The sequence below is a fragment of the Bactrocera tryoni genome, chromosome 3 (genome assembly GCF_016617805.1).
Source record: "Bactrocera tryoni isolate S06 chromosome 3, CSIRO_BtryS06_freeze2, whole genome shotgun sequence".
NCBI lineage: Eukaryota > Metazoa > Arthropoda > Insecta > Diptera > Tephritidae > Bactrocera > Bactrocera tryoni.
This window is the reverse complement of record NC_052501.1, coordinates 79,694,480-79,722,056: the sequence shown is the minus strand read 5'-3', so window position 1 is coordinate 79,722,056 and position 27,577 is coordinate 79,694,480. Positions and strand designations below refer to the sequence as shown.

General features: G+C 31.9%; 2 protein-coding genes and 1 long non-coding RNA gene across 6 annotated transcripts in view; 1 reads left to right on the top strand and 2 right to left on the bottom strand.

Annotated features, from left to right (window-relative positions):
* Window positions 1-18,856, bottom strand: part of LOC120771420 (trehalase) — a 43,631-nt gene extending 24,775 nt beyond the window's left edge. For 2 of the 4 annotated variants that reach the window (XM_040099402.1, XM_040099404.1), the window contains exons 1-2: window positions 18,624-18,855; window positions 14,215-14,362 (exon numbers count right to left, since the gene is read on the bottom strand). In XM_040099402.1, the coding sequence (XP_039955336.1) occupies window positions 14,215-14,362; window positions 18,624-18,630 (155 nt within the window). In that variant the 5' untranslated portion in view covers window positions 18,631-18,855. Of the gene's footprint in view, window positions 1-14,214; window positions 14,363-14,480; window positions 14,705-18,623 lie in introns of those variants that run through there. The other 2 variants (XM_040099403.1, XM_040099407.1) reach the window with 2 other exon arrangements.
* A 420-nt stretch (window positions 18,857-19,276) lies between these two features.
* Window positions 19,277-19,936, bottom strand: LOC120772374. The gene is made up of 3 exons (XR_005705057.1): window positions 19,882-19,936; window positions 19,524-19,761; window positions 19,277-19,467 (listed from the first exon to the last, which is right to left on the bottom strand). It is a non-coding gene; the product is annotated as an uncharacterized LOC120772374 (long non-coding RNA).
* A 693-nt stretch (window positions 19,937-20,629) lies between these two features.
* On the top strand, window positions 20,630-27,577 carry LOC120771209 (C3 and PZP-like alpha-2-macroglobulin domain-containing protein 8). Its single transcript, XM_040099111.1, has 3 exons — window positions 20,630-20,767; window positions 26,295-26,696; window positions 26,767-27,577. The coding sequence occupies exons 1-3, from the start codon at window positions 20,761-20,763 to the stop codon at window positions 27,243-27,245; spliced, it is 888 nt and encodes a 295-aa protein (XP_039955045.1). The 5' UTR covers window positions 20,630-20,760; the 3' UTR covers window positions 27,246-27,577.

The following is a 27,577-nucleotide window of genomic DNA, read 5'->3' as shown; positions in this document are numbered from 1 at the left end:
TTAAACGCAGCCACTTGTGAATTTCCGCTCAAATTCTGGCCAAGAGCACATTTAATATGAGAGGCACTCCAGCGTAATGTCGTCAAACCAGAGGAGCAGTGATTGTTGAGTGTAAGCAAATTTACTTAATTTTTGAACTTTCGATGAAATTGACAAACAATTGAAACGTTTTGCGATGATAAAATATACAAGGACGTGTGTTGATAAACACAAGGACAAAGTGGCGCTAAAGTTGAGTTTTTTTTTATGAAAAATATTCAAAAGCATGATAAGAACGCTGGTTGCACGTTATAGATATGCTTTATGAGGGAACTTTTTGCAGTAGTAACCCTCGCTGAAGAATGCTGGCTACACATTATAGGCTCGCATAATGTATAACCAGCATTATTTAGCAAGGCTTATTATCTCCAAAGGGTCCCCTTATAAAGCATATCTGTCAGTCGCCGATAGCATTATAATCTGTGAATCATCTACATCTACCAAAGAGGAATGCGTCACACTATGTATTATGTTAGTTATTAGACGTGTCTTCCATAACAATGTTTATGCCAATTATAACCATTATGCGTACCTCTCAACAGACATATATATGTACATATTTATTAATTTAACACAGTGTAATCATTTACTTTTCCATTAAAATTCATAATGAAATGTCAATTTTATATTTTATAGTCAAGTAGTACATCTATGACATCATGATATATTACTCCTAAACTAATATTAGGAGTACATGAGCACTTTCAGAGCACAATAATACAGAGATAACGGAAATTAAGCGCGCAATATACCTACAATTGCCGATAAAACGTCAAGTGCGACATTGATATCTGGAGTGTTTCAGAAAGCTGACATAAACAAATTCTTAACAGTTAATTTAATTTAAAAAACATGAATGTTATTTAATATTAATCAATGTTATTTGATATCAAGATTAGTGTAAAAAAACTCAGAAAAAATAATAACATAAAAAAGTATTTAAAAATCGAAAATAGTTAATACAGAGAATATAGAAAAGCTGCAAAATACCTAATGAAAGCCTCAAACTAGTATTTAAAAAGAAAATAATGGTGTATTAGAGTGTTTGATTAAGATTTTCTTTAAATCGTGTATGAGTATAGTAAAAAAGATGTTTACAATAACTTTTTAAGTTCTTTCTGATATCATTATATGGAGTAGTCGAAAAAGCCTTATATTATACGAGTACAAAAATTTCAAAATGTAGCGAATTTCTTCATTATTTTCATTAATTTTTGAACAGCTGTAACTTTTTTTCGACTTCCCCTAATTTAATCTCACCTTTCCAATACTATATGGTACGACACGATGTGATTGGTAGCACTGGAGATATACGACTGCAATGACATCTAATGAAAAAATACGATAATACTTTTTCGACTACGCCAAATCATTGTAAAGAAAAAGTGAGGTTAGGCTGCTATTATTTTAAATGCCACCAAGTGTGTAATTCACAGAAGGAAATGTTGGAGTCCCTATAAAATATAGAAGTGATCAGCTTGATGAACTAGTCGTCTAACCTCACTTTTCCTCAGCAATGATCTAATGATATTAGAGAGAACTTAAAAGGTTATTGTAAGCCATGTTAGTCGCTCAGTCCGACTGTCTGTATATACGCGATACACATGTCCTTATCTGCCAAAGAAGCTGCTTAAAGCTGTCATTCAAAAATGATCGATCGAAATCAAGTGCTTGTATGGAAACCTATTTTATTTGACAAAGTATCTTCACTAAATTTAACACGAATTGTTATCCAAGGTAGCGCTGTAAATCTGTGAATATATTTGTTCAGATCGAACTACTATAGCAAATAGCTGTCATTCAAACTGATCGACCAAATCACGATAAAGGTTTTTTAAACCGTTTCTACCGTAAAAAGAGGGCCTATGAAGGATATATGTATGTATGTATGCTTCGGTTTTGCCAAAATTAACATTTTTTATTGTTTTTGTTTAATTGCTCGTATTTAATTTTTTTAAGGAAAATTTTCATTAGCGTTTTCTTTGCGCCTAATTGTTATACAACAGGGAATTTTCTGAGATATTTTTTGTTATTTTACTTGCGATAGATCATGCAAATTAATACGTGTTTAGCGAACCGTAGAAAATATGTTGAAAATTTGGAAGTATAATATTCCTATGAATAAGTACATGTGATTATATATTTGTGCAAATATTTTATTTTTTGTATTTGTATTTTTTAGCTTTCTTCTTTATTCTTAATTAAGGGGTTGCTTGGGTAAAAAATAGCATTTTTTCCAGCTCTTTTTTTCTCATATAAAAAAATAAATATTTTTAGTTTTTGTAGTCGGTTGGCAAGACTTCTCGAGAACTACTCAACCGATCTTCATGAAATTTTACACAGGCCTTTGATACACATTTCTTAAAAACTTGAATGAAGGATTTTTTTTCGATTACAATTATTTGAAAAACAAAATCGGGAAATTTTCACTGAAATTTTAATTTTTTTTGGAAGAATGTCTGAAAAATTTCAGTTTTTTTTCTTCGCCCAAGTTTTAAATTAAGATTTTATCTAAAACACGCATTTTTTTACTTTGAATGATCCTGTATGGAGCAATACTGCCAATGCAGGGCATCTTTTTTCGAGGAGTCACCGGAAATGCGGTCGCAATGGCCAAGTTTAAAATTTTTTTCCAAAAATTTCAGAATTTCTTTATTAACAGCGTATGTTCGTAACAATAAAAAATTATAATAAAATATTTAATTTTTTATATGTGAAAGATTGTTTAAAAAAAAGTTTTTTATTCGAGGAAACCCATGTAACCCCTTGAAGCGTACCAGAAATTTTAAACTCTCTGTCCAATTTAAGCTGTGTAATTAATACCTCGGAGCAAAATGTTCGTCTAACACTCTCGTAGAATCATAACGGTTCGTATCAAGAACTTGTTTTTCTGTCAATCGCTTAACTCTCACTAAGTTATTAAAACGAAATAATCTGTATTCCTATAAAGAACCTTGCCAGACTTAGCTTACAACATTCTAACGAGTCAGGGCTGTACATTTGGCTTTTATGATGTTTGCTAAAGTAATTTAGTTTATTGTGTGAAAGAAATTGTACATATAGATATACTGGGAAATATGCTTTTAGCAGCTAATACAATGCACAATTCATTTGTTACATGTTACAACTAATAATTGCATTGCTAAATGCAAAATGACAATCTACAGACAGACTGCAAAAAAAGAAAATTACTTAAGTTCCACACACTCTTATTCAAGGTCTGAACATTTCTTGGCAGCTGGATAAATATATGTCGCTATCGTCGCTTTGCATCTAATATTTCTGGTTATAATGTCACGATATGTGTTTGTACAACTCAAATAAACCGATCACGCTATGCACGAAATGATTGCGATCCGGTTGGCTTTGCATATTTCTTGCAGCTTTTCCTTTTTTTGTCGTTATAATTAATAATTTGACATCTCATTTGATCGCTAATTGCAGGCGGTGACATTAAAGCGCAATTTGCAGGACAACAAATTGTAATGTTGATGATGGAAATATGGTATGCAAAGTCAGGAGGAAAGTGTGTTCATACGCGTGAAGGGATTTTAAATGATGAGTCGTAAAAACGCAGCGTGCTTCTGAGTTTGAATTAAAAATACAAATATTAGGGATCAGCAAGGGAGTAATCGTTCAAGGTCATATAAGTAACCACTTATTTTATTTGTCGAATGAGTAATCCACAAAAAGAGAGACCCCACAATCTGCGCCAACTACCATGAGATGTCTCCTAAACATCGCATATAAGGTTCTATCGAGCATGTTGTGTAAAAGATTAAAGCCCACCATCAACAAATTGATTGGACCTTATCAGTGTGGCTTTATCCAAATCTTGAAAAAGACCCGTGAGAAGAGAATCGACACACACCACCTCTTCGTCGATTTCAAATCTGCTTTCGACAGCATGAAGAGGAGCTTCCTTTATGCCGCGTTGTCTGAATTTGGTATCCTCGCAAAACTAATGTGGCTGTGTAAACTGACGTTAAGCAATAGCAAAAGCTCCGTCATAATCGGGGAGGACCTCTCCGAGCCGTTCGATACCAAGCGAGGTTTCAGACAAGGCGGCTCCCTTTCGTGCGATTTCTTCAATCTGCTCTTGGAGAAAATAATTCGAGCTGCAGAACTTAATCGAGCAGGTACAATCTTCTGTAAGAGTGTACAGCTACTGGCGTACGCCGATGATATTGATATCATTGGCCATAACATCCGCGCCGATAGTTCTGATTTCTCCAAATTGGATAAGGAAGCGAAGCAGATGGGTCTGGCAGTGAACGAGGGCAAGGCGAAATTGTCCTGTCATCAGACAGTCGTCGCACTCGGCTCCTACGTCACTGTTGACAGTCATAACCTTGAAGTTGTAGATATTTTTGTCTAATTAGGAACCAGCATTAACAGCAACAACAATGTCAGTCTCTAAATCCAATTCAACAGCAGAATAACTCTTACCAATAGGTGCTACTTTGGACGGAGTAGGCAATTGAGAAGTAGTTCTCTCTCGACGAACAAAAACCTAACTCAAGTAACAAGTCACTCATCATTGCCGTCCTGCTATATGTACGGTGCAGAGGCAGGGACGATGACAACATCTGATGAGTCGGCCTTAGGAGTTTTCGGGAGAAATTTTCTGCGAAAGATTTATGGTCTTTTGCGCATTGGCAACCGCATTCGTATGAGATATAGACATAGTTTAGCGAATCAAGAGACAGCGGCTGCGCTGGCTAGGTTATGTCCTACGAATGGACGAAAATTCTCCAGTCCTGAAAGTATTCGACGCAGTACCCGCGGGGGGAAGCGGAGGAAGAGGAAGACCTCCACTCCGTTGCAAAGACCAGGTGGAGAAGGTCCTGGCGCTACGTTGCAAAAAGAAGACACGACTGTTGTTAACTCGGCTATAATCGTGTAAGCAGTGTCTACGCCAGTAAAGAAGAAGAACTCTGTTTGGATTGTTAAGTAGTAAAACCCATTAATTACTAACAAATCAAAATTAAGTAGCATACGTTCAATTTTTCCTACTGGCAACTTCATGCCATGCATTAATTACTGTATTATTTGTCTTTTCGCCATTCACCGGTGTGTGCATTCACGTGTGCAACTGCGTCATGAGTTTCATATGAGAAATGGTGTGATAATGTACATATGCGCTAAGCTCACATGTAGCATACATATGGATGTGTATGTATGTAGTATGTATGATCATTTATATAAGTGGTTCCATAAAAGTTTGCATAAATTTTTGTCTCGTGCAGAGTCGATGTTGACGCTCATAAATAATCGTGTTCTGCAAGAACATTTTAAATATTTCTATTTTTTTAATTGATAAAAGAATAATAAAAAATACGAGTTTTCTTTTATAATCACAACAACAAAAGATAAACACAGCGAGAATGGTCACATAACCTTGAGCTCGAGCTGTGCTTAGCTGTGAAGCCAATGAGAGTCGTTTAATGAATTATTAAATAAATGGCATTATGTGAGTACTTATAAATATGCTTAAATATACATACTTCTATAAATATACTAGTATCAGTCGCATATAGATTGTAAAAAGCATAAACATTAAATTTTGGGAAGCACTTGCACAAAATTTTCCAGGAAATTTACGCGGAACTTCAGACTTGTGGTTTTGAAAATTTTTAAAATATTTTTTATATTTATTTTTGTCGAGCACCTGTTGTAGGAAATACCTTTTTTTATATTCTTGCTGCCTAATTTTGTATTTTAATCACGTATTCGACGCATTCGCAAAAAATACATTTTTATATGTTCAAGAAATTAAATACTTACATATGTACATAATTATATACTTGTATAATACGAAATACTTAAAGAGCACACTTAGTGTGAAATTACAAAAAAATCGATATTTTCATATACAATTTTAAATAATATCTGAAATGTTTTTTTTTCAAACGCCACCCCTTTGAGAATTATCGTCCGAATGGATGAAAACACTCCTCGGAGGAAGCCAATCCGTTGAAAAGACCAGGTGGAGAAATACCTGGCTACACTTGGAATCTCTAATTGGCGTCAAACAGCGAAAAGGAAGAAAGACTAATGTGCTGGTGTAAACTCAGCTATAACCGCGTAAGCGGTGTCTACCCCAATAAAGAAGAAGAAGGATAAATTATACGGACAATATACGTATCATCTCATAGGCATTTTTTTTTGGTTTCATCCACGAAGAAGTGCGAAATCACTACAACACCTGTTTTTTATCGTTGAATATCGCGCCTTACTATATAAATTTTTAATTTTTTTCATCAATTATTTGTGTATTCTTAACATATACATACATATATAAATATTTCATTTTTGAACAGTTATAACTTTATTTCTACTTCCCCGAATTTTATTTTTTTATTAAATGAAGTTTAAAATCTCACCTTTCCAATGACTCAATGTAATTGGTTGCACTGGACGACTGCAACGACATCTATTGACAAAATACGAAAATACTTTTTCGACTACCCAATATACCCTTAAAATTTCAAATAAGAAACATTATTATATTTTTGTTTCTTAATTCACAAAAACAGCTTTGCTTTAAAAAAAATATACAACCTCAAATATTTTCTCCCTACCCTAATGTACCTAATAAGCTAAACGCTAACTAAGATTGTATTTGCGCAGATGTACTAACATTTCTTTAATTATAATTAATTCTTTAGTTAAAACTTGACTTTCAGCACTGTTTAGCATATTAATGTAATTAAAATAATATTAAAATAATACAAACATACATACATACGTGCATTCATACATATCTATACGAATATTCATTTAAACACGTTTTTGAACTTGCTAGAGCGCTAATATTAGCTAATTTGCATAAATAATTCATACACCTAAATGTCTAAGCAAGTACATACATACATTTGCACAAACACACATTCTATTCTACATATTCATTATTCAAACTGCGTACAAGCAAACGGGTATAATAGAAAGGGGGCTCGTTTCAAATGAACTTGAGGTTTGCAAGCTATGACTGTGCGCCAGCAGAGGGGTTTTTTTTAACGACGACGAGTTCAGCGCAGAGGAAATAATGTAGAAATGGCAATACATACATACATATGTATATATGAAATATAAGCTACCAGATTGCTGTCAGGTGTTACATGCCACACACTGCGGTTTTATATATATTTTCAACCTGATATTACAAATAATTATTTAGGTCTAAATGTACTAATTTGCTGCTTATAAGGTGCTTTGTTATTTATTAGTGTTTTGTTGCTTTGGCTGTAGTTGTTTTTACTAAGTAGTATAAAAGTAATTAATTTTGAAATAAATGCAACAACTAAGAGCAGGTTTGTATTATATAAATTGCATATATTACAGCGGAAGCAACCTTAGGCTGGTTGCAAAGTGTAGCAATTGTCTTACTGTCCATCTGTATATACGCGAAATTGTCCCTCAGTTTCTGAGATATCAAACTGAAATTTTGAAGACGTTCTCTTCACTTAAAGTAGTTGCTCATTTGTTGGATTGGTCGATATCGCACCACTATAGCATACAGCTACCATACAAACTGACCGTTCAAAATTAAGTACTTGTATGAAAATTGTTTTTATTTTACGAGATTTATTCACAAAATTTGGCATGGGTTGTTGTCTAAGACAATGGTGTAATCTCCGAAGAAATTGTTCAGATCGGCTAACTATAACACGTAGCTGTCATACAAACTGACCGATCAAAATCAGGATCTCGTAAGGAATCTTTTGTATTAGTGAAGCGGATTGTAGCTTCAGTGCAGCTGAAGTTAACTTGTTTTGTATTAATATTATGTTTTGGCTCACATGAGTGCTCTCCTGTGATGTGCTCTTCGCTTAAAATAATATGAAAGTTCCTTTTAGTTAGTTTAGTTTAGTTTCAGTGTTTCAAGTGTTAAAAATAACATTTCGTTATTTACTGTTATTATTTAGGTTTTAATACGCACAAAAAATATTAAAAATATTTGGAAATCTCTATTTAAACCTTTAAAACCTATTATTATTATTTTTATTTTAAAAACGAAGAATACGTAGTTTTATTCATAATATTTTGATTGATTTGGAAAACAATTTATTTATTTTAATAAAACGAGATATACATATGTACATATGTATATACGCAATTGAAATTATAATATTTTGATTGATTTAGAAAATATTTTTTTTTAAATAATAAGAAATAAACGTAATTATATTCATTATATAGTATGTTAATTTGGAAAATAATTAATTTTTTATGAAACCAAATATACGTAAGCTTATTTATTTTGTTTTCATTATTTTTATAAAAAAATTTTATTCATAATGATTTGGAAAAAATTTATTTTTTTTAATTAAACGAAATATACCTTATTTCAATTATTTTATTTTGATTCATTAAAAAAAAAATGTTTTTTAAATTTTCAATATTTTTTTTTAATTTTCAAATTTTTTTTTTAATGAAACGAAGTATAACTTTATTATATTTTGCTTGATTAAGAAAATAATAAATTTTTTTTATGGAACGAAATAATCGTAATTTTAATTATAATATTTTGATTGATTTAGAAAGGAATTATTTTTTATGACACGAAATATACGTCAATTTAATTATTTTTAAATTTTCAGCATTTTTTTTTAATAAAACGAAATAAACGTGAATTTATCATTAAATTTTGATTAATTTAAAAAATAATATTTAGTTAAATGATTAAATTCATAACAGTGGCAAATTTTCCTTTACTGTATTTAAGAGAAAAATCATTAGATTTTTATTACTTTATAAAATAATTATTTAACCTATCAAATAATCGCATTGTTATATTAATTTAATTAAGCATTCATAAAAAACCAGCAGCGCACAGCTTGAAGCGCAAGTGTAGTGTAGCTTTAAATACAAGCCGTTGCATATTTTTAGGCTGTAGGCAAAACATACGCATACAAACAAAACCAACCAACGGTAAAACACACACATGCGTTTGACTGTAAAACACACGCGCCCACCCATTTAAACACTTACACACATATATTTCGAGAAAATTGCGTGTAAGTATGTATGTATGTGCGCTTTTATGTATGTATGACGATCGCTTGTTATCTCCACACTTGTATGACTTCCAATGACAGCATTCATTTGCTGTTGTCGATGCAAAAATTTATAACCTAACTACATACCTTTCCATATACACATGTATATGTGTGTATATGGATAGGTAGTACTATATATATGTATATACGTATATGTATGCATTTACATGTGTACATTAGTTTTTATAACCAAACGTGTCAGGTCTCTCTAAAGTGACAATAAATAGTAAGAATGCTAGAATGTGCTTTATAAAAACTGTTAAGTGGACAAATATTATGGCATTATAGTAATTAAGTAGTTATTTATAAAACTGATACCATTACAGATGTAGATAAGTCGCTTTATAGTCAAGTGGGCTCGTCTATAAATGTTTCATTTAAAAAAATGGCGGCACATACATATAAACTTATGTATGTATGTACAACGATGTATGTATAATGTCTTTAACAGCTTTTTAAGTTATCAAACTCATAAAATAATTCCAAGAAGCAAATAATATCTGTATATATGTATTTACTTCCTAAGTCACATGTTATTTTAAAACTGTTAAAGCTTTTTAAAAATTTGCGGAACATAACAATGCAATTCATTTGCAGAAAATATTATCTTAAATGCCATTTATAAGCAATTCAAATATTATAAAATTCATTATAACTCATATGAAAAAGCAAAGTAAACGCAATTTATTTTTGTATACCTTTTTCAAGAATTTTCTACAATTTTAACCACGATAAAGAGGTAAATTCTGAAGAACATTTCGTGGTTTATGATGATTTCTTCGAAAAAGTCAATGCCTACTTAATGACTTCTATACAAATACAGGGTTACGCATATATGTAGTGCTTTTTTAAAACCAAAAAAAAACCTAAACCTCGACTGCATCGAAGTCATCCTTCATAAGTGGATTTCTTGCAGCATAAAATATAGCAATTCTTGATCTTGATTTTGATCAATTGATTTGGTGAAGATATGTATCTTGGCGAGTAAAAAGGTTTTCCATAAAAGGACTTAAATTTTATCGATCAGTTTGTATGACAGCTATGTATATAGTGATCATGTATGAATTGTCTCAATTATGTACTTCTAATCAAAGTACGTGTGCGGAAGCGTTCGAAAAGACCTACGGGTATTCAGTTTTATCAAAAACAAAGCCTACGAGTGGAATAAAGCCTTTAAAGACGGTCGAGAGATCGTTGAAGACATGCCTCGTTCTGGATGAACTTCGACCTCTTCAACTGATTAAAATAGTAAAAAAGTGAAGAATATGGTGCTTAAATATCGTCTGGCAAGTGTTAGAGAGATGACAAGAGAGCTCGACATCTTTCGCGAGTCCGTTCGAAAGATTTTGGTGGATATTTTGAGTTTGAAACGCATTCTTGCTCGACTTGTCCTGGTAAAGCTAAATTCTGATCGTGAGAATTCCAATCCCACATTCATAGAGAGCATTATAACTGCCGATGAGACAGGGGTTTATGAGCTTGACATGTAAACAAGTCAACAATCATCGGAATGGAACCCGTTTTTAGTCGATCAACGAAATAAAACAAAATTCGCTGAAGGAGTTCCCAAATAGTGCTTATGTAAGGTGTTTCGAGAACTGGAAAAATTGTTGGCATAGGTGTACTATATTTAGTGGGGATTACTCTGAAGACGACAAAATAAATATTGATGAATAATTAAATATTAAAAACGCTTACTTTTGGAAATCAGAAAAAAGCGGAAATGTTCATCGAGAAGCTAACAAGTGCTCACATACCGACAGCTTGATGTGGTGATATTACTATTGATTTGTTGTTGTTTGTAGAAATGGCAATTTTGTCAGTTCAATACTTCTTAAATAGTGTGAGTGCGTCTGGAACAAATAAATAGTAAATCCAATCGACTCTTAAGTTCAACAAGAAAACCGAGGAGTTCAAACCATTTTTTGCCAAAAATGTGTTCTACAAATTGCTCTACCGCTATTTGTCGACAGTCTATGCTCAAATCATTCCAAAAAAGATATCACATTTCAACTACATCATTAGTAGGGTAATAATCAATGCAAACTTCAATTAGAATGTTATCGCACACAATCAATTTTGACTTAAAGATAAAATGGGATTTACATGGAATAATTTAGATAGGCTTATACATTTAATAATTTAATACATTTAACTAAATATTTTCAATTTGTTAACACCTACCTAGATTACTTTGTATTAAGTTCATTAAGTGCTCGTAATCGCAACAATATGTGTATTGAATTAGCGCTTAGCTCAATCCAACTATTTACATTTTTATTGAATTTTTTTAATGAACAATTTTGTTTTAGGATTATAGTTACTTCAGACACTCTCGAGACTTTTCCGATAATTTTTAAGTACTTGCTTACACAAGCCATTTTGACCTTCCAAGGTGATCTTTGCGCTGGTGTGCGTGCACTTGTGCATATCCACAGCACACACACTGGCGAACATCAACAGCAAAGCAAAACAAAACGATGAATGCGTCATCGTTAGCAAAAAATTGAAAGAAGCCGCCTCGTTCAAACACAATTTTCCTTACATATAGCAAATATATGTTCACCTAAATAATGGTTGCGCCGATATATGTACATATGTATGTATAAATATGATTGTCTGCCATAATACGGCAAATCAATTGTGAAATGCACGTTTGTTATCTAGCGGTTTCAGCGTCGTCGTCGTCGTCGACAATAAAATAAACACGAGCACAAACTGTATACGCCACACAATTTGGAGGTGTGTTAACAAACGTGGACCTTGTATTTGTAGTTGTTGCTTGATTCATACAACCCAATATCAGTAATGGCATTCCCATGTACAATAAAAGGCTAAATAGGCGAAAGAACCCGTTTATATCGCTCGTGAGAGCGTGTGAGATATCACACAACAGCTGTTGTAGTATTTGTTGTTATATTTGTGAACGTGAGTGCTTTCTCGCGAAAATATAAGTATGCGTGGATGGAAGTACATACGGTGGCGCTTATAAAAAATCGGTCGGATTTTACTTAAGTATAATTTTTAAGAAATAAATTAGTGAAATTGAGTGGATTAGGTATTTTAAACCTTATTTTTAGGTTAAGAATTAATTTGAAATATTTTATGCCAATGGTATAATAAGAGGTGTTATTGTTTTACTAGTACCGGCTTTTGTCTATGGATATAAACTAAAAAGTTTTTTTATATTTGTCTAAAGGATGGTACTTCCTCGTCATTTACAATAGAATCAGATATATTTCAGTGGAAGGCAAGATATTTATACCATTTGTTCTGATCGGACAACTATGGCATCTAACAGTCATCTGCCATTCATACTGGCTGATCAATATCAAAATAAATATATAAAAGGGTATATGTGGTTTCAGGAACAACACCTGTGAAGTGTATTATACCTGCAAATATTCTCCAAAATAGACTTCGCATAAATAAAATATATCCAAGGCTAAGATTTAAGTTTAATTTCAAAGTTCAATTTGCTGTAAAGTCGTGTGATTACAGTAAACAATAACACTTTGTAGCTGTAACCTGTTTGACTATACATACAGTCGATTTGAAAAACGAATTCACACATAACCTCTGAATTTCAACTATGAAAAAATGCATGTCTAACAAAATATATAATTTTAAAAAATATGTATATCATGAAGAAAAACTAAATTAGATATTAAAAATAGTATGCTTGCTGATTCGAGCAGAGATTTCAACTGACTATTTAGCCAATTAGTTGGCCATATCATAACCAGGGTTGCAAATACTGCATAAAAAATATATAATTAACCTTTGCAGCAAAGAATTTTTTGTAATTCCAAACATTTTTAAATTAAAAATATTTTTATTAAATTAAATTTAAATATTTTTTGAATTTCTAAACACTTAAAATAGGATTGAAAAAAAATTAATGTAAAAAAACCGAAATTCCCAGTTTTAAATATATGGTTCAGCGATAAAAAATTGGTACTCCGTACTTAATAATTAAAAATGAAAGCAGAAATTGTTTTAGAAATTGTATTTAATTCCAAAAGAGGAACTAAAATTTTAAAATTAGTTTCTTTTAGCCGAAAATTGCAATTAAAAATTAAAAATCTAATTTTTAACCCAAAATTGTTTTGGTTCAACGATAAAAAAAATGGTATTCCGTATTTAATAATTAAAAATGAAAGCAGAAGTTGTGCTAGAACTTATATTTAATTCCAAAAGGGGAATTAAAATTGTAAAATTATTTTTTTTTGCAGAAAATTGCTATTAAAAATTTAAAATGTAATTTAAAAATTTGAAATGTAATTTTTAATCCAAAATTTTTATACTAAAAAATTCGCAATCCTGCTTGTAACGATTATCAGAAATTATTTTACAATTTATATTTAATTCTAAAGTCGGCACTAAAATTTTTGAATTAAATTTTTATGTCCAAAATTGCAATTAAAAATTTAAAATATAATTTATAATCCAAAATTATTTTACTGAAAAGTTCGTAATCCTGTTTATAGCAATTATTCTTTAATAATTATTGGTTTTGACTTCATTCATGCACAAAATTTAAATTTCCAAAAACTTTGCATACGCTACTGAGTTCGGTTATTATGTTAAACAGTTTAAATAAAACTTGAAATACCACCTACGAAACAATTATATTTTCTTCAGAAAATTTTGGTCCGTTCTTTAATTGCAGCCACTGTGCATAGATACCTATTTACGTACATACATATGTATTTGTTTCAATATACTCATATGACCGCGTACATATATTTCGCTTTTCACGTTTTATTCATTCTTTACTCTTTCCACATACCATTTTGAGGTTAATATGAATTTGCAAATTTTCATTTTCTGCAAAAAACAGACGTCTGATATACAAATTTTATATTACAAAAATGCAAATAACAACAATGCGAAACTGTTGCTAACTTAGCGCTACGAGTTGGTATGTACTTTGTGTGACTTTGCGGTAAACACGAACTAAGTTCAAGCGTATACAATAATATAATTATGCAATTATTATATATTTTAGCACAATAACACAATTCGTTACACTGTTCATTTATAAATTTCATACATAACCGTGTGTACGTAAGAGTTTAATCTTTTATGGCAAATTTTTAGTAACACTTACCCTTCGTTCTTCATGTTCAATTGATTCAGCTGGTTACGTTTGCGTTTGTGGCTAAAGTAACTGATCCGTTCACTTTTATAAAATAACGGCAATCTACGCAAGGCTAGCGCCAAGTTTTTGTTTAACAAATTCACACCAATTGTTTCAACTGCAAAATTAAGCAAAAAGTAGAAAGCAAAAGTCACTAAACTGTCATTATGTTTATGTCATTATAATTATAATAAATTTGTAACAATTTCAAAGTTTAACACTCGCGCTGTCAATACCTGCTTTGTAGCAAAGTGAAACACATCCGTTTATTGTATTTTTTCAACCTATATAGGCAAATATCGGCAGCAGTAGTGTGACGTCTGCAAGGAGTTTTGCGTAAGCACTTCTGCTTTTTGTTTTAGTTTATCTCAAAATGTTTTCCTTTTCCTTTTGCCAACTTAACGACGCGTCGATTCAACGCTTATATTTGTTCAACAACTGTTTGATCACTGGTTAAGATCCGTTCTGATCGCTGCGATGTAACTGCAGCAAACATATATTTATACATACGTTTTTAGCGAGACTTTATCAACTCTTTGACGTTTACTACTACACATGCACAGAAACCCATGTGAACACATTGCCATTAACTTTTGTGATATCCATTCTCTGCGAGTGATTGAGGTCTCCACCGCATGCAGCGAGAGAGCATACATATGTATGTACATATGTTGATGGATGTATAGGTGAGCAAATTCCATATCGAATGTTTAGTGTTTTTAGTGTTTCAGTGAGAAATCACGCACCGTTTTGTACATACCAGTAAGAAAATGAAGTCGCGTTCAGGTGATTGGCCCAAATTTGACATACATATGGGCGATGGGAACATATTTTTTTCCTTTCGAAATTCAAATTAAAGTTTTTATAGGTTTATAGGCATTTTACTTACACATTTCACCACCTTGACAGCGCCAAATGTGATAGCATTTATTTTTAGGTTATGGGAGTATAACCATGTTATATAAAAATGTGATTGTTCAACCTAATAATGTTTAAAAAAATTTCCCTTTATATAATGTACCTGTGATCAAGTGAAAGGCGAATCGATAATTTTTCTGTAAGTTGGTAGTACCGTTAGTGGCATTAGTATTTGAGATACGCGTCGTTTTGTGAGGCTCTAATAGTGAATTCTTCGAATTTCGAAATTCGAAGAAGTGCGATAATAATAATAATTGTCAAATGTGTGCCCAATAATGTACAAAAGAACCGAATAAAATTAGTCAATCCATATTTAAGAAATAAATTCGCAAAAAAAAGAAAGAAAAAAATAAAAAAAATGTATAATATTTTTTCAAAAATGAATTGATTAAAATTTCTTATTGGGCTCCTTATACATACTTAACACTGGGAGTGCGATTGAGCATAGAAGCGGAGAGTCTCTAGTAAAGACACGTCAACATACATATGTACATACAAAGAAAATCATAGATATTAATGAGTGCGATTAGCGCAATTGTGCAAATATATGAGTACCACACACACACACACGCATATGCTTAGCTAAAGCTTATACCAGCTGGATATGTCGAATTAGTAAGTTCGCAAAGAGCATCTAATATATTCTATTAAAGCTTATTCACACATTTATGTCGCAAATAACAGTCAGCTCATAAACACTAGAACATTAACGATAGCAAATGAAATAAAAACAAAAATATGTTATTGAAAAAAAAGTTGAAAAACAAAAACATTATCTTAAACTGCGAAAATTAGTGTGTTGGTGGAAATGCTTTACTATTAAAATTTATTTTTTTTAAATAGTATGTACATATACATATGTATATATTCTAGCATAAAATCCCATATATCCACTCACTAATGTCTGTATATACCTGTGTCCATGGCTATGTACTTTAATTTAATAAAAATCTTTTAAATTGATGCAAATTACTCTACACCGAGATCACTGTCGCTCGCTTGTTATGGTGTCGTTTTTAATAGGAGCGCGTAAATATTTAGCGGAAATTGTAATTTACTCATAATGCTTGACTGCCGGCAACTTGTTGACCGGATTTAAGTGCTTGACTCCTGTGCATGTGTGAAGACGTTTGCGTGTGCCTCCAGATAAACACAAAAACATACATATAATATTCCTATATGTCTACCCCAGCCAGCTTCTTCCATAACAACATATGTGTATATGTATGTGCATATATAGATAGGATATCTCACTTAGTCAATTAAGAAGTCAACGTATTCGCAAATGCCATTGATTTAATCCGTGTTAGTCGAGCCAACAGATTAAATAAAGATTCAGAGAGCACGCAGCTACAAGCAAAAAAACAAATATGCACACATATGCACAAATACACCCATATGTATCCATATAAAGGAAATGAATTGAGTGTGAGCGACAACACTGAAAAGGAATTATATACAATTTTGACCTTTAGAGAACCGGTATCTTAGCGAATACGTTGACTTTCCACGTAGAGAGCAAACAAAATATACAAATATGCGTACACACATACACACATATGGAAATACGAGCACATGTTTGAAAGCATGAAGGCCTAAACATATTTACTTATAAAGATAAATGTTTTTGTGTAACTGGAATCGTATATAATTCCATACCATTTGAAAGTACATGCGCATCATGATGACGCTGCACGAATAAAAAACGAAGCAGCGTCCAATGCACTTACATATGTATTTACTATTGCTGGACGAATGCGTGCCTCCGTTGCGTCTATATTACTCGGTGTGTGGCCCATACTTTGAGTGATCGCCACATAACAATGCGGGAGAATTTATTTGCTTTTCGTTAAAAGAAGGAGAAAAGCTAAAATGGAAAAAATTCTAGTTGAGTGGATAAATTTTCCAATGCTAAAAAACAGCTAAGTCAATATTGTTTCCAATTTTTTTTTATACATACATACATACATACATACATATGTACTACAAATATTTTTATTTATTTTTGAGCATACAAATAAATATATTAAAACATACATATAAATATATTAAATATACATACATATATTTGTACACGTAGGTCTTCAGATTCACATACTTATGCGCACACACAGAGACGCCAATTTTCGTATGCACAAGTATCAAAGATGGGGGCTCGTCCCTCCCATACACTTACATATACACGAATGTCTTACACGCATTCGTAGCAAAAGCAAACAAAAATGCGCTTACATTGAAAAAAATTGACAGTAAGCAAAATTTTACACTGCACAAAATAAATGTTTTACAATATATTTGTATGATTATTTAAAAAATAGTTATAATATGAAAATTACTATATAAAAAATATTGTATATTTGTATAACCTAAAATCAAATCAAGCTATTTCAAAATATTCGATATTATTAAAATTTTTAAATTTATGTAAGCATATTTTTTAAATAAATATTTTTTTTAAATAGTCAGAGAAAATGTTTACTTAATATAAAAAATGCCTATCTGATCAAATTTTACTTGGACTACAGGGAACTGAAACGATAAAAATATACATCCAAAGATTGTTAGATTTTGTATTTGACAGCTGATTGTTTATCACGAGAAAAATTTTCCTGCCGATTTTCACCATTAAATCTGAGTGACATAAAGCATTCAGTGAAGGTCGCGAATGATCTATTAATAAAGAATATATCAAAAACGTTAAGAAAATCGTCCTGTTGTCATCAGAGAGATAGCATATGCTCTCAAATTCTCTTAAGGATTATTATTATGGATGCTTGACAACGTAGCTGAGTACTCTAAATTCATGAAACGCATCATGACAAGTAACAAGAAAGGGTTTATATATATGACTTCGATACTGTCGAATAATCTAGCGCATAGCGCACTAAAAGCCATTCCATCCGAGGCTTACTATATACATAATAAGTGTATGGAAAATTGCTATAATTGGCTCTGGAGCCTATTTTGAAGGTAATACCAGGAATGAGCAATAATATAATAATATAATCCGGATCAAATTTGAGCGTGGCAAAATGGCATTTTTGCACAAACTTTTCATTTATTTGTGTCCCAGGATTATATAAAAGCAGCATTGTTTAAAGTACACGCCCCTCGATTCACATCGTGAAAAAAAAATAACTCTGCTGTTACTGTATTGAAATGTAAACAGTTGGTTGTATCCACACATATTTCACACACACATTCAAGCATATACAAATTAATATAAACAAAAGTACTTTTGACACCCTGTGTTATTCTGTGTAAAAAAGCTCGCCGGAAAAGCTCCAGCACACGCTTTCAAATGGCGGGTGGCTTAAGCACACGAACGCCGCGCCTGGCGCCGACTATGCTACGTATTAAACATTGAATTGCACAGACATATATTAAATTAATTAAATTACCGCAAAATGCAAAACTTAACAAACTGGCGTGAGTGCAACTGAAGTGAGTACAATACTTACAACACATCTGCTTTGGTCTATGGGCTAGCAAATAGATAATTAGTTAGTACAATAACGCTCGGCGTTTCCGTTTTTGCAATGGCGGCGGCATATTAGGCTCGTAAAAATATGGATATTTCCCACTGCACTTGCACTAAATTGCTGCTATCACAGTTTTTGCGTTAAATAGTTGTTATTTTATATTATATTTCACTAAACTATGTTGTATTTATAAACTTCAGTCTTAATAGGTTACTTGTACGGATTCACTTTGAGTGAAATTGTTGAGCTGTTGCAGCTGCAGCAGGTGACCAACTGAACAAGTGTGGCAAATTCGGTGCGTCAGTGTGCATTTTAGCGAGTAATGAAAGCTTTTGTTGTTGGCTGAAATGAATTTGGTAACACTACGCAATGACAGATAAATGTTTTGTTTACATATGCGCGCGCATACGCAAATGAGAAGCCATTGTTTTTGTTTACAAACAAAATGAGTGACAGTGCATGGCGGCAATTGCAAAAACAATGTATTTATTTAGTAAACCACCTAAGGGGTTGGGAGGATACGAATATTGAGGTGACCAGTTATTTTTTAACTTTTCAAAGAAATAATTATAAGGGTAATTACTAATTTAATTTAAAATTAATTTATTTAATATTACGGTTGGTATATTATACATAATATTAAATAATTTTTGATGAACAATTTTATAAAAACTGTAATGAACTAACACAACAACGCAAGCGCCATTTGTCATCATTTTTATTTTACTTCCTGTGACGTCACCGCCTTCCGACAACTCATAAAAAGCTTTCTATAATAAAGTAGGCAGGACGATTGGTAAATGATGTCAAAACGTTTCTTACACTTGTAAACCGTTATGTTAAAAAATGTTTTCATTGTATGTAATTAAATTATCTTACCATCATAGAAAAGTTACGTTGATGCTGACCAGTTTTACTCTGCGTCATTGTTGGTAAAGCATAAAATGACTCAGCGTCCTTAAATTTAAACATTTTCAAAACACTTAGTGTATTATAAAAATAATAATTCTGTCACTATTAATATATGTACATATATATGTGTGTATATGTGTGCACGCCAACATCTTGGACCCCTCAAATCATAACTCAAACCATACAACATTTAAATCAACTGTACCTGTAACAAAAAGAGTTACCAGATGTACTAAATAATTTTTATGACTTTGCTGCAATAAAAGAAAAAACTAAATTAATGAACGTCATAAAATCAGAAGAGGACAAAATAATTACAGCTCACGGATAGCTACATCAAACAAACTGAGCGATGACATCAGTTGCACTTCTCACAGAGGGTCGGCCAACTACTACCTTCGTACACACGAAGCATACTAACATGCATATGTATGTATACAAACACACTAGCAGCACCAAAGCCGGCAACGGAAGCACAACACCAACAGCAACAACATCGCTACATTCAAATACCGGCTTCCAGCAGCACATACACACATATTTACATATATGTATTTAAGAAGAGCAACATTGCCACCCATAGGGCTGCCGTACTTCAGGTTTAGCTGTAAATTACAGCTTTTTTGGAAGTGAGATCTAATGTAATACAAAATTTTTTATATTTTCTTTTTAGAGATGTGTATATATAGGAATTTTGGAATGAAAATCCTTTAGCAAATTTAAAGCAGCCTCCATTGTTTATATGATAAAAAAATTCTCAAATTGTTAACTTTGTTGTAAAATTGGCTACGTCTTCATATTTTTTGGAATTTTAGATTTTTCTCTTGGCAACCATATATACAGCTTTGACACCAATGCTTGCCGCATTTCTAACGACCTCAAAATCACCAAACATTTATTTATTCTGATTACAAAAACAGCGCATAGCATCTTGTTATGGCCACTTAACGTATTAGTCACTCTTTATATACAGTATATAGCAAATACGAGTATAACGAATGAAAAATTCTTACGAGTAAAAAGTGAGCCCGACGATCGATCGTAAATTGCCAACTGAAAGCTCCCAAGCAATTGTTAGCTTCAGTTTCAGCTTGAATCTCGTCGAGTGCGCAAGTGGATTAGTAGAGATATTAAAAAATACCAAATATACGATTTTGACATCTTATTTATATTATTAGTGCAAAAACAAAGTTAGAACATAAAAATGCCTGGTAAGTGTTAAGTTCTTTCAATTTTGTGGGGTGAAGGTGTAAGACGATATAAGAATTGGAGCATATATAGTAAAAGAAAGTTACTAAAAAGCAAAATAACTAAATAGTGGACATAGAGAAAATGAATTAGTGTCATACGTTGCGAATTCACTTGACGCACATATGTACATATGTATTTGCATATCTATTTACTCGTTTGAATTTCAGATGTTGACTCAATTGCAACAATTCACAATATACTTACATATGTATGTAATTAATTGAAATTAAATTTACTTTATTGACTTTTATTGCGTAGGTGGCCTTTACACCTTAACAGATCTTTGGCTGTACTTCTGCTTCTATTTCTAACAATTTCTAGCGAACAGCAGCTTGCACCAGTTATCCTAGCAACGAGGAGATTCTGAAAGTGTGGAAATCTGAGATATTTATTCTTGTGTATAACCACATTTGTATAAACTTTTTCTATAAGCCCTCTTTTATAGGTCACTTGTTTTCAGTCGCACCTCGAGATGTGAGATAAGGAATTAGTCAACGTATTTGTTGTAATTGAAAATTACATATTGATTTGTTAGTTTTGTGTAAATTTGAGAAAATTATGTCACACTTTATTAACGCATATGTACATACATATGTATATGTATATGATACATATTTGCACATACTATGTAGATGTGCATGTGGCTGTGTCAAGAAATAGAGGTGAAACTTAGGAGATAAATATTGTACTAGGAGTGTCCTATAAGTTAAGATAGGTATTTAAATATCAATATGTACATACATACATATGTATGTAGATAGATGTATCATTTGTATGCTTGAATGCATATGTAAAAAAACATTTTTTCGATATATATAAATATAAATCTTTTGATACCTGTTTTGCTTGCGCCGGTCAATTAGCAGCAAACTAGAAAAATATAAAAAAAAACAGAAAAAGTCACAAAAAATAACTCAAAACAGCTGCCGCCCAGCTTTCAATAAAATTGCTACGTGTTGTTCGCGGTCGCTGTCAGCTTTGAAAAACAGAAGATATGCATTTATATCTATCTAATATTATACACATAAATATAATATTCAATAACAAAATTCAAGTAATAACTGTACATATACAATAGGTACAGCAGTATGCTTAGGTATATAGAAATCTTAATATATGCATTGGCTCCAAAAATAACAACGCATATTCAGTAAATATGTGTGTATGGTATATGTATACTAATGTGCAAGCACATACTTTCTCGACATTCTTTTTCGTTGTTGATACTTTTACTTTGAGTTCTTGATGGTTTTCATTACCATAAAATTTCTTCCAACAAGTTATTTTTTTAATATGAATACAAAAATGCGCATATTTTACTAAAAATTCTTAATTAGATACATTTTAATTAGGAATTTTTATTGGTTGCATGTGTTTAAAAAAATTAATGCTTTTGATTAGAAAAATATATTTTTTTTTGTACGAACTACAGCTAATCTAACTCGTTGGCAATGCAATTTTAATTAGTAGATAATAGAAATACATTTTTTATATTTTTTTTATTCAATACTTCAGTATTTTAGACGTACAGGCATACATTTTTTCCTTTATTGAGTTTTAATAAAAATTTAAAAGTGCATAAAAAGACTGCATAAAATGAACAATTCGTGGATAAAAAAGAAATGAATAAAATTCTTCTTTTTGTTAAAAAACATAACTTTGTATTATATATTGTGATGCGCTCCTATTATATTTATAAATAATACTATATTTCACTATAAATATTATAAATGTTCAGCTTTCATATTTCAAATTTGAGAAAAAATATTGTTTTATAAAATAATAAAAATCGAAATTTGGCTTAAAAATGCGGATATAGAGCATTAAGCTTTTCATTTGTTAATCTTAAAATTTATTTATATTTTATTATTCATGCATTTAAATATCTTACATATATTAATTTAATACATAATATACATATGTATGTATATGTACATATATTTTCTCGCCTATATTCTCAAGTCTGCAGAGATTACAATAATAATATAATTTATTTTTTAATCTTTAATTATAATGTATTTAATATACTTACATATGTACTAATGTTTATGCATATTACTCATCCCTTATCTGTCGGTGAAGTACATAAGCTGTCTATCCGACTTTCTCAAAAATAATTCAAGAAATTTTTTTTTTCATTTTTTTTGTGTTGCATATAATTCACACCCAGCTGTAACCATAAATCCGAGGTAAACATGTCATTGTGTCAATTGGCTAGGTTTAGGGTGAGGGAGTAGAATGAATCGGCAGCAATAATTTTATTAGCGTATTAATGCTATTTAATAGTATCGAAGGTGCATGAACTTGATATCTATATATGTACATATATACAAGTATATCACTGGTGTGACTATTCTTTCCATTAGCTACTTTTATTTGAATTATCTCAATAATAAACATGCAAAATCAATTATTTTTATCTTAAAAATCTCGTCAAGAAAAAATAATAACTTCGGCTGTACCATAAAGCATAAAGTGTATTTTAAGAACTTTCTCTTGCTTGTAATCGATTAGTTTGTATGGCGGCTATATACTATAGTGGTCCGATGGTGGACAAATGTTCAGCTTTTTGAGTAGAAAATGACGTGAACAAATTTCAGATCGATATCACAAGGACTGAGAGATTAGTTCGATTATGTGCGGACGGACAGATAGATAGACGCAACTCGTTACGCCCATTATATATGTACATATGTATGTCTTTTAAAGATTTTAAAGCAAAAAACAAAAAAAACTAATATTGGGTAGTCGAAAAAGTATTTTCGAATTTCTAATCAAACTTCAACTTATTTTTTATATTTATACTAATAAATAAATAAACAAATATGTGCCATTTTGGTCGACCACTTTTTACTATTTTTCCGCTAAAGACATTATTACATCGGTGTAAAACTTTCTCTTTTTATACAAAAATTTCAAAATATAGCGAATTTATTCATTACTTTTTTTCATTTTTGAACAACTGTAACTTTTTTGAACTTCCCCGATTTTTTTTTAGTTAAATGAAGCTTAAAATCTCACCTTTCTAAGACTATATGGTATATGTGATTGGTAGGACTGGAGATATGCGACTGCAACGACATCTATTGACAAAATACGAAAATACTTTTACGACTATTCAATATTATGATTTTGAAATTCTTGAAATATATAATTTCTTTTTTCTTTTTTTAGTTTTTTATATAGTTTTTTAAAGATTTTAAAGCAAAAAACAAAACAAACATACTTAATTAATACTATTTTTGTTATCTTTACTAAAATCATAAAAAAAAAACAATTAAGTATGTTCTATAAATATACATATATGCACATAGCTTAAAGAATTATTTAACAATTATAAAAAATTAATAAACAATAATTTATAACACTAGTGGCAATCTACGCATTGGAATGTATACATACATATATTTTTGATTGTTTACGAAAAAATTAATTCTCAGCTTTTGGCGGACTTTCAAACATGCTAACATATGTATGTATATACTACAATAATAGTAAACTTGGAGCGTCATATACATATAAATTTGCATATTGTTTTGCATTTATTTATTTTTAATGAAACACGTCATTATTTACGAGATAGTTTTTACATATGTAAATATGTAAATAGGTACCTGAAACCAGTCATTTTATAATTAAAGCGCCTGACTGAGCTTCGAATCATAACGTCATTCGAAAACATTAAATCAGTCATTATAAGTTTGTAATCATTAGTATGCCGTTTGCGTACATATTTATGTATATATAAACATATTTCAAATACATAAGCAAGTCATGTATTAGGTATATAGCGCGAAATAATAATGACCTCACTACATTCATCTAGCACAAAAAAAGCATTGTTGACTCTAAGTTTATGGGTTAATTTGAGCAAAGTGTAGTAGGTGGCCGGTGCCCATAGCGGCGACTGTTGTTTGTTTGTCAAACTAAACACAATATTATTTGCAAAAACAAAAAACAATAGAAAAACAAGTTAGCGATTGAATTAAAGAAGAATAACAAAAAGTAGAAAATAAAAAAAAAAATAATAAAAAATGAAAAAACTTACATGTGTTCCAAATAGAGTGGAAAGAAATGTGACTACTTGGAAGAATACTCGCATTAATTAGCAACCAAACGGATTTTTATTTTGCTTTCTTTTTTTATTTATCATACCCCCATTATATGTGCAATTAGCACAGCCCGTGTATAGAATATGTATGTACATATATAGGTTTGTATGTATGTATATACATATACACGCAGGTATAAGCTATTTCATGCTTATAAATGTATAAAAAATTCGTGTTTTTGCACGAGCTTGCAAAAAACTCGGGCTTTAACAATAAAATTTTTGTGCGACTGAAAAGTCTCGCATTAAAAAAAAAAAAAATAATAAAAAAGTAGAAGAACACAATTATCACCTAGAAGAATCTAGTCAGAAATTTTTTGTTCAAGCTTTGCTTTGAAATGATGTCATACAGACATAAATATATACTACAAGTATGTATATATACATATATGCATATATTTGTATTTACTACTTATTAACCCTATTCCATTTGGTATGTTACGACTTTATAGAAAAATTTCTGTAAAAAATATAATAAATAATGTTGTTGTGTTCTATTTTCGTTGATTCATGTGATTTTCACATTCGTCGAAAGGTAAATATGTATAAAATCGAAAGAAATACATAGCTTTATGTTTTGAGTGTAATTGGCGGAATTCGTGAATCTCTTGTAGAAACCGTGACCGAGTAGTCACTTAGGTTAGTTTCGGTTAGGTAATCAGGCTGATACTCGTGGAGTCACGAATGATCCAACTTGGACGTTTGGAAACGGCGGCCGGTTGTGATGTCCAGAACTCTTAAGATACCAAGTAATTTAATGGACCTCGTACGCTACATTCTGAGACGGATTTCGCAACCTGAGCTGAAAAAGGCTTGTTAAGCCCGCGGGAGATTCATAGATCTAGTGTTAGAACGCCAAAGGGCAGAGCAACACTGGCTCGTTGACAGTCTAATATGAATTTGCAAAAAATATTCCTCGTCTGCACAGATTCCAAACAATAAAAAACTACATCTACATAAATTTAGATAATCACATAATTTTCTACTCCTAAACACGTTGATAATTGACTCAATTAAGATATAAACGGCAACTCGGAACTAATCTGAAGTTTCGTGACCAATCAGCAGCATTTTGAGAAAAATATTGAAACTGAAACTTGCTGCAAGGACTAAACTTTTGTTTCAGAAGTATATTATGCAGGTTATTGGGTCATCTAGAAATATTAGTATTTCATATATTTATGTATATAAGTCCTTTATTGTTTATTTTATGAAATGAACAGTAAAAACGAAAATCAGCCTTGAGCCAAATTGAATGTTTAGTGAAAACAATTTGACCAAGACTTCCAAAAAACTCCTGAGCCAATTAATACTCAATTCATATGCTGAGCAATTAATTATCCTTTTCTTGTTTCGTTTATTCAAACTTTTTACAGAAATCACCACTCCCGATAAATTGGAATACCAATTCCATCCCGTCTCCGGCGGTGTATTCACATTCAAAGTGCGTGCCGCACATGATGCCCATTTGGCGTTGACCGCAGCACCCGTGGAAGCAGATCCCATGTATGAGGTCTTCATTGGTGGTTGGGAGAATACCAAATCGGTGATCCGTAAGAATCGCCAAAAGCCCGATGTTGCAGAAGTGCATACACCTGGTATTTTGGAAGCTGGTGAATTCCGCGGTTTCTGGGTACGTTGGTACGATAATGTCATCACTGTTGGTCGTGAGGGTGAGGCAGCAGCTTTCCTGTCGTACGATGCACAAGATTTGTTCCCAGTTAACTTTGTAGGCGTGTGCACTGGTTGGGGTGCCAGCGGCTCTTGGATTATCGATGGTAATTTAAATGAATTTAGAGTAATGTATGTTTTTGCTTATTCTTTTTTCTCCCCCTTCTAACACCACAGAAGCTCAACCAGCTAGCGCTCCAGTTTTGGGCTTTGCTCCACCATGCGGCAGCGGTCCAGGCTGTTGGGTACCCGCCTCCAATGGCACCGTTCCACCCTCCGCTGTCGAGGGTGGTTTTGATGGCGCCGAACAATTGTACATTGCACGTGCCCGTCACGAGAGCGACCTCATTCCCGGCAAATTGCATCCATCTCATGGTGTCGCCTATGTGGCATGGGGTGGCGGCGAACACGGACATGCTGACTACGAGGTACTCTGCTCGAGCGGTGGCCAATGGTTGCCCGTACATGACGGCAACATTCCTCCTAACGCTTTCCCTGCCGGCGAAACCGCCGAAGGTGAACCACTGTTCATCGGTCGCGCCACACACGACGGCACCATCACGGTGGGCAAAGTACAGCCATCTCACGGATGTTGCTACATTCCATATGGCGGCGAGGAGCTCGCCTACAAAGAATTCGAGGTCTTTGTTGTCTAAATGTATTAACAGCGTTGCACGCGATAACATGTTGAGCACTAAATATTAATGTTGAAAGTAAATAAGCAAAATGTTTATATCTATGTACAGTAGTGGCGCACAAAATGCACTCCGTTAATCGAATAATATTGATTATATTGGTATATAACGCGTAAGCATGCTTATAATATTGCTGATTGATCAAATTGTATTAGTAAAATGTTAAAAATTAAAAAGAGTAAATGTTATCAGAAGGCACGTGCCTTATTATGAGCTAAATGATCAATTATTATATTATATTCCACTGTCCTCAGACTGTTAAATCGAATAAATCAAGTAAAGATCAAAAGTAA

What these genes read in the sequence shown, in the direction of transcription:
- LOC120771209 (XM_040099111.1), top strand. An exon ending in CGGCTCTTGGATTATCGATG is followed by an intron (nt 26,697 to 26,766) that starts GTAATTTAAATG and finishes CTAACACCACAG; the next exon opens with AAGCTCAACCAGCTAGCGCT.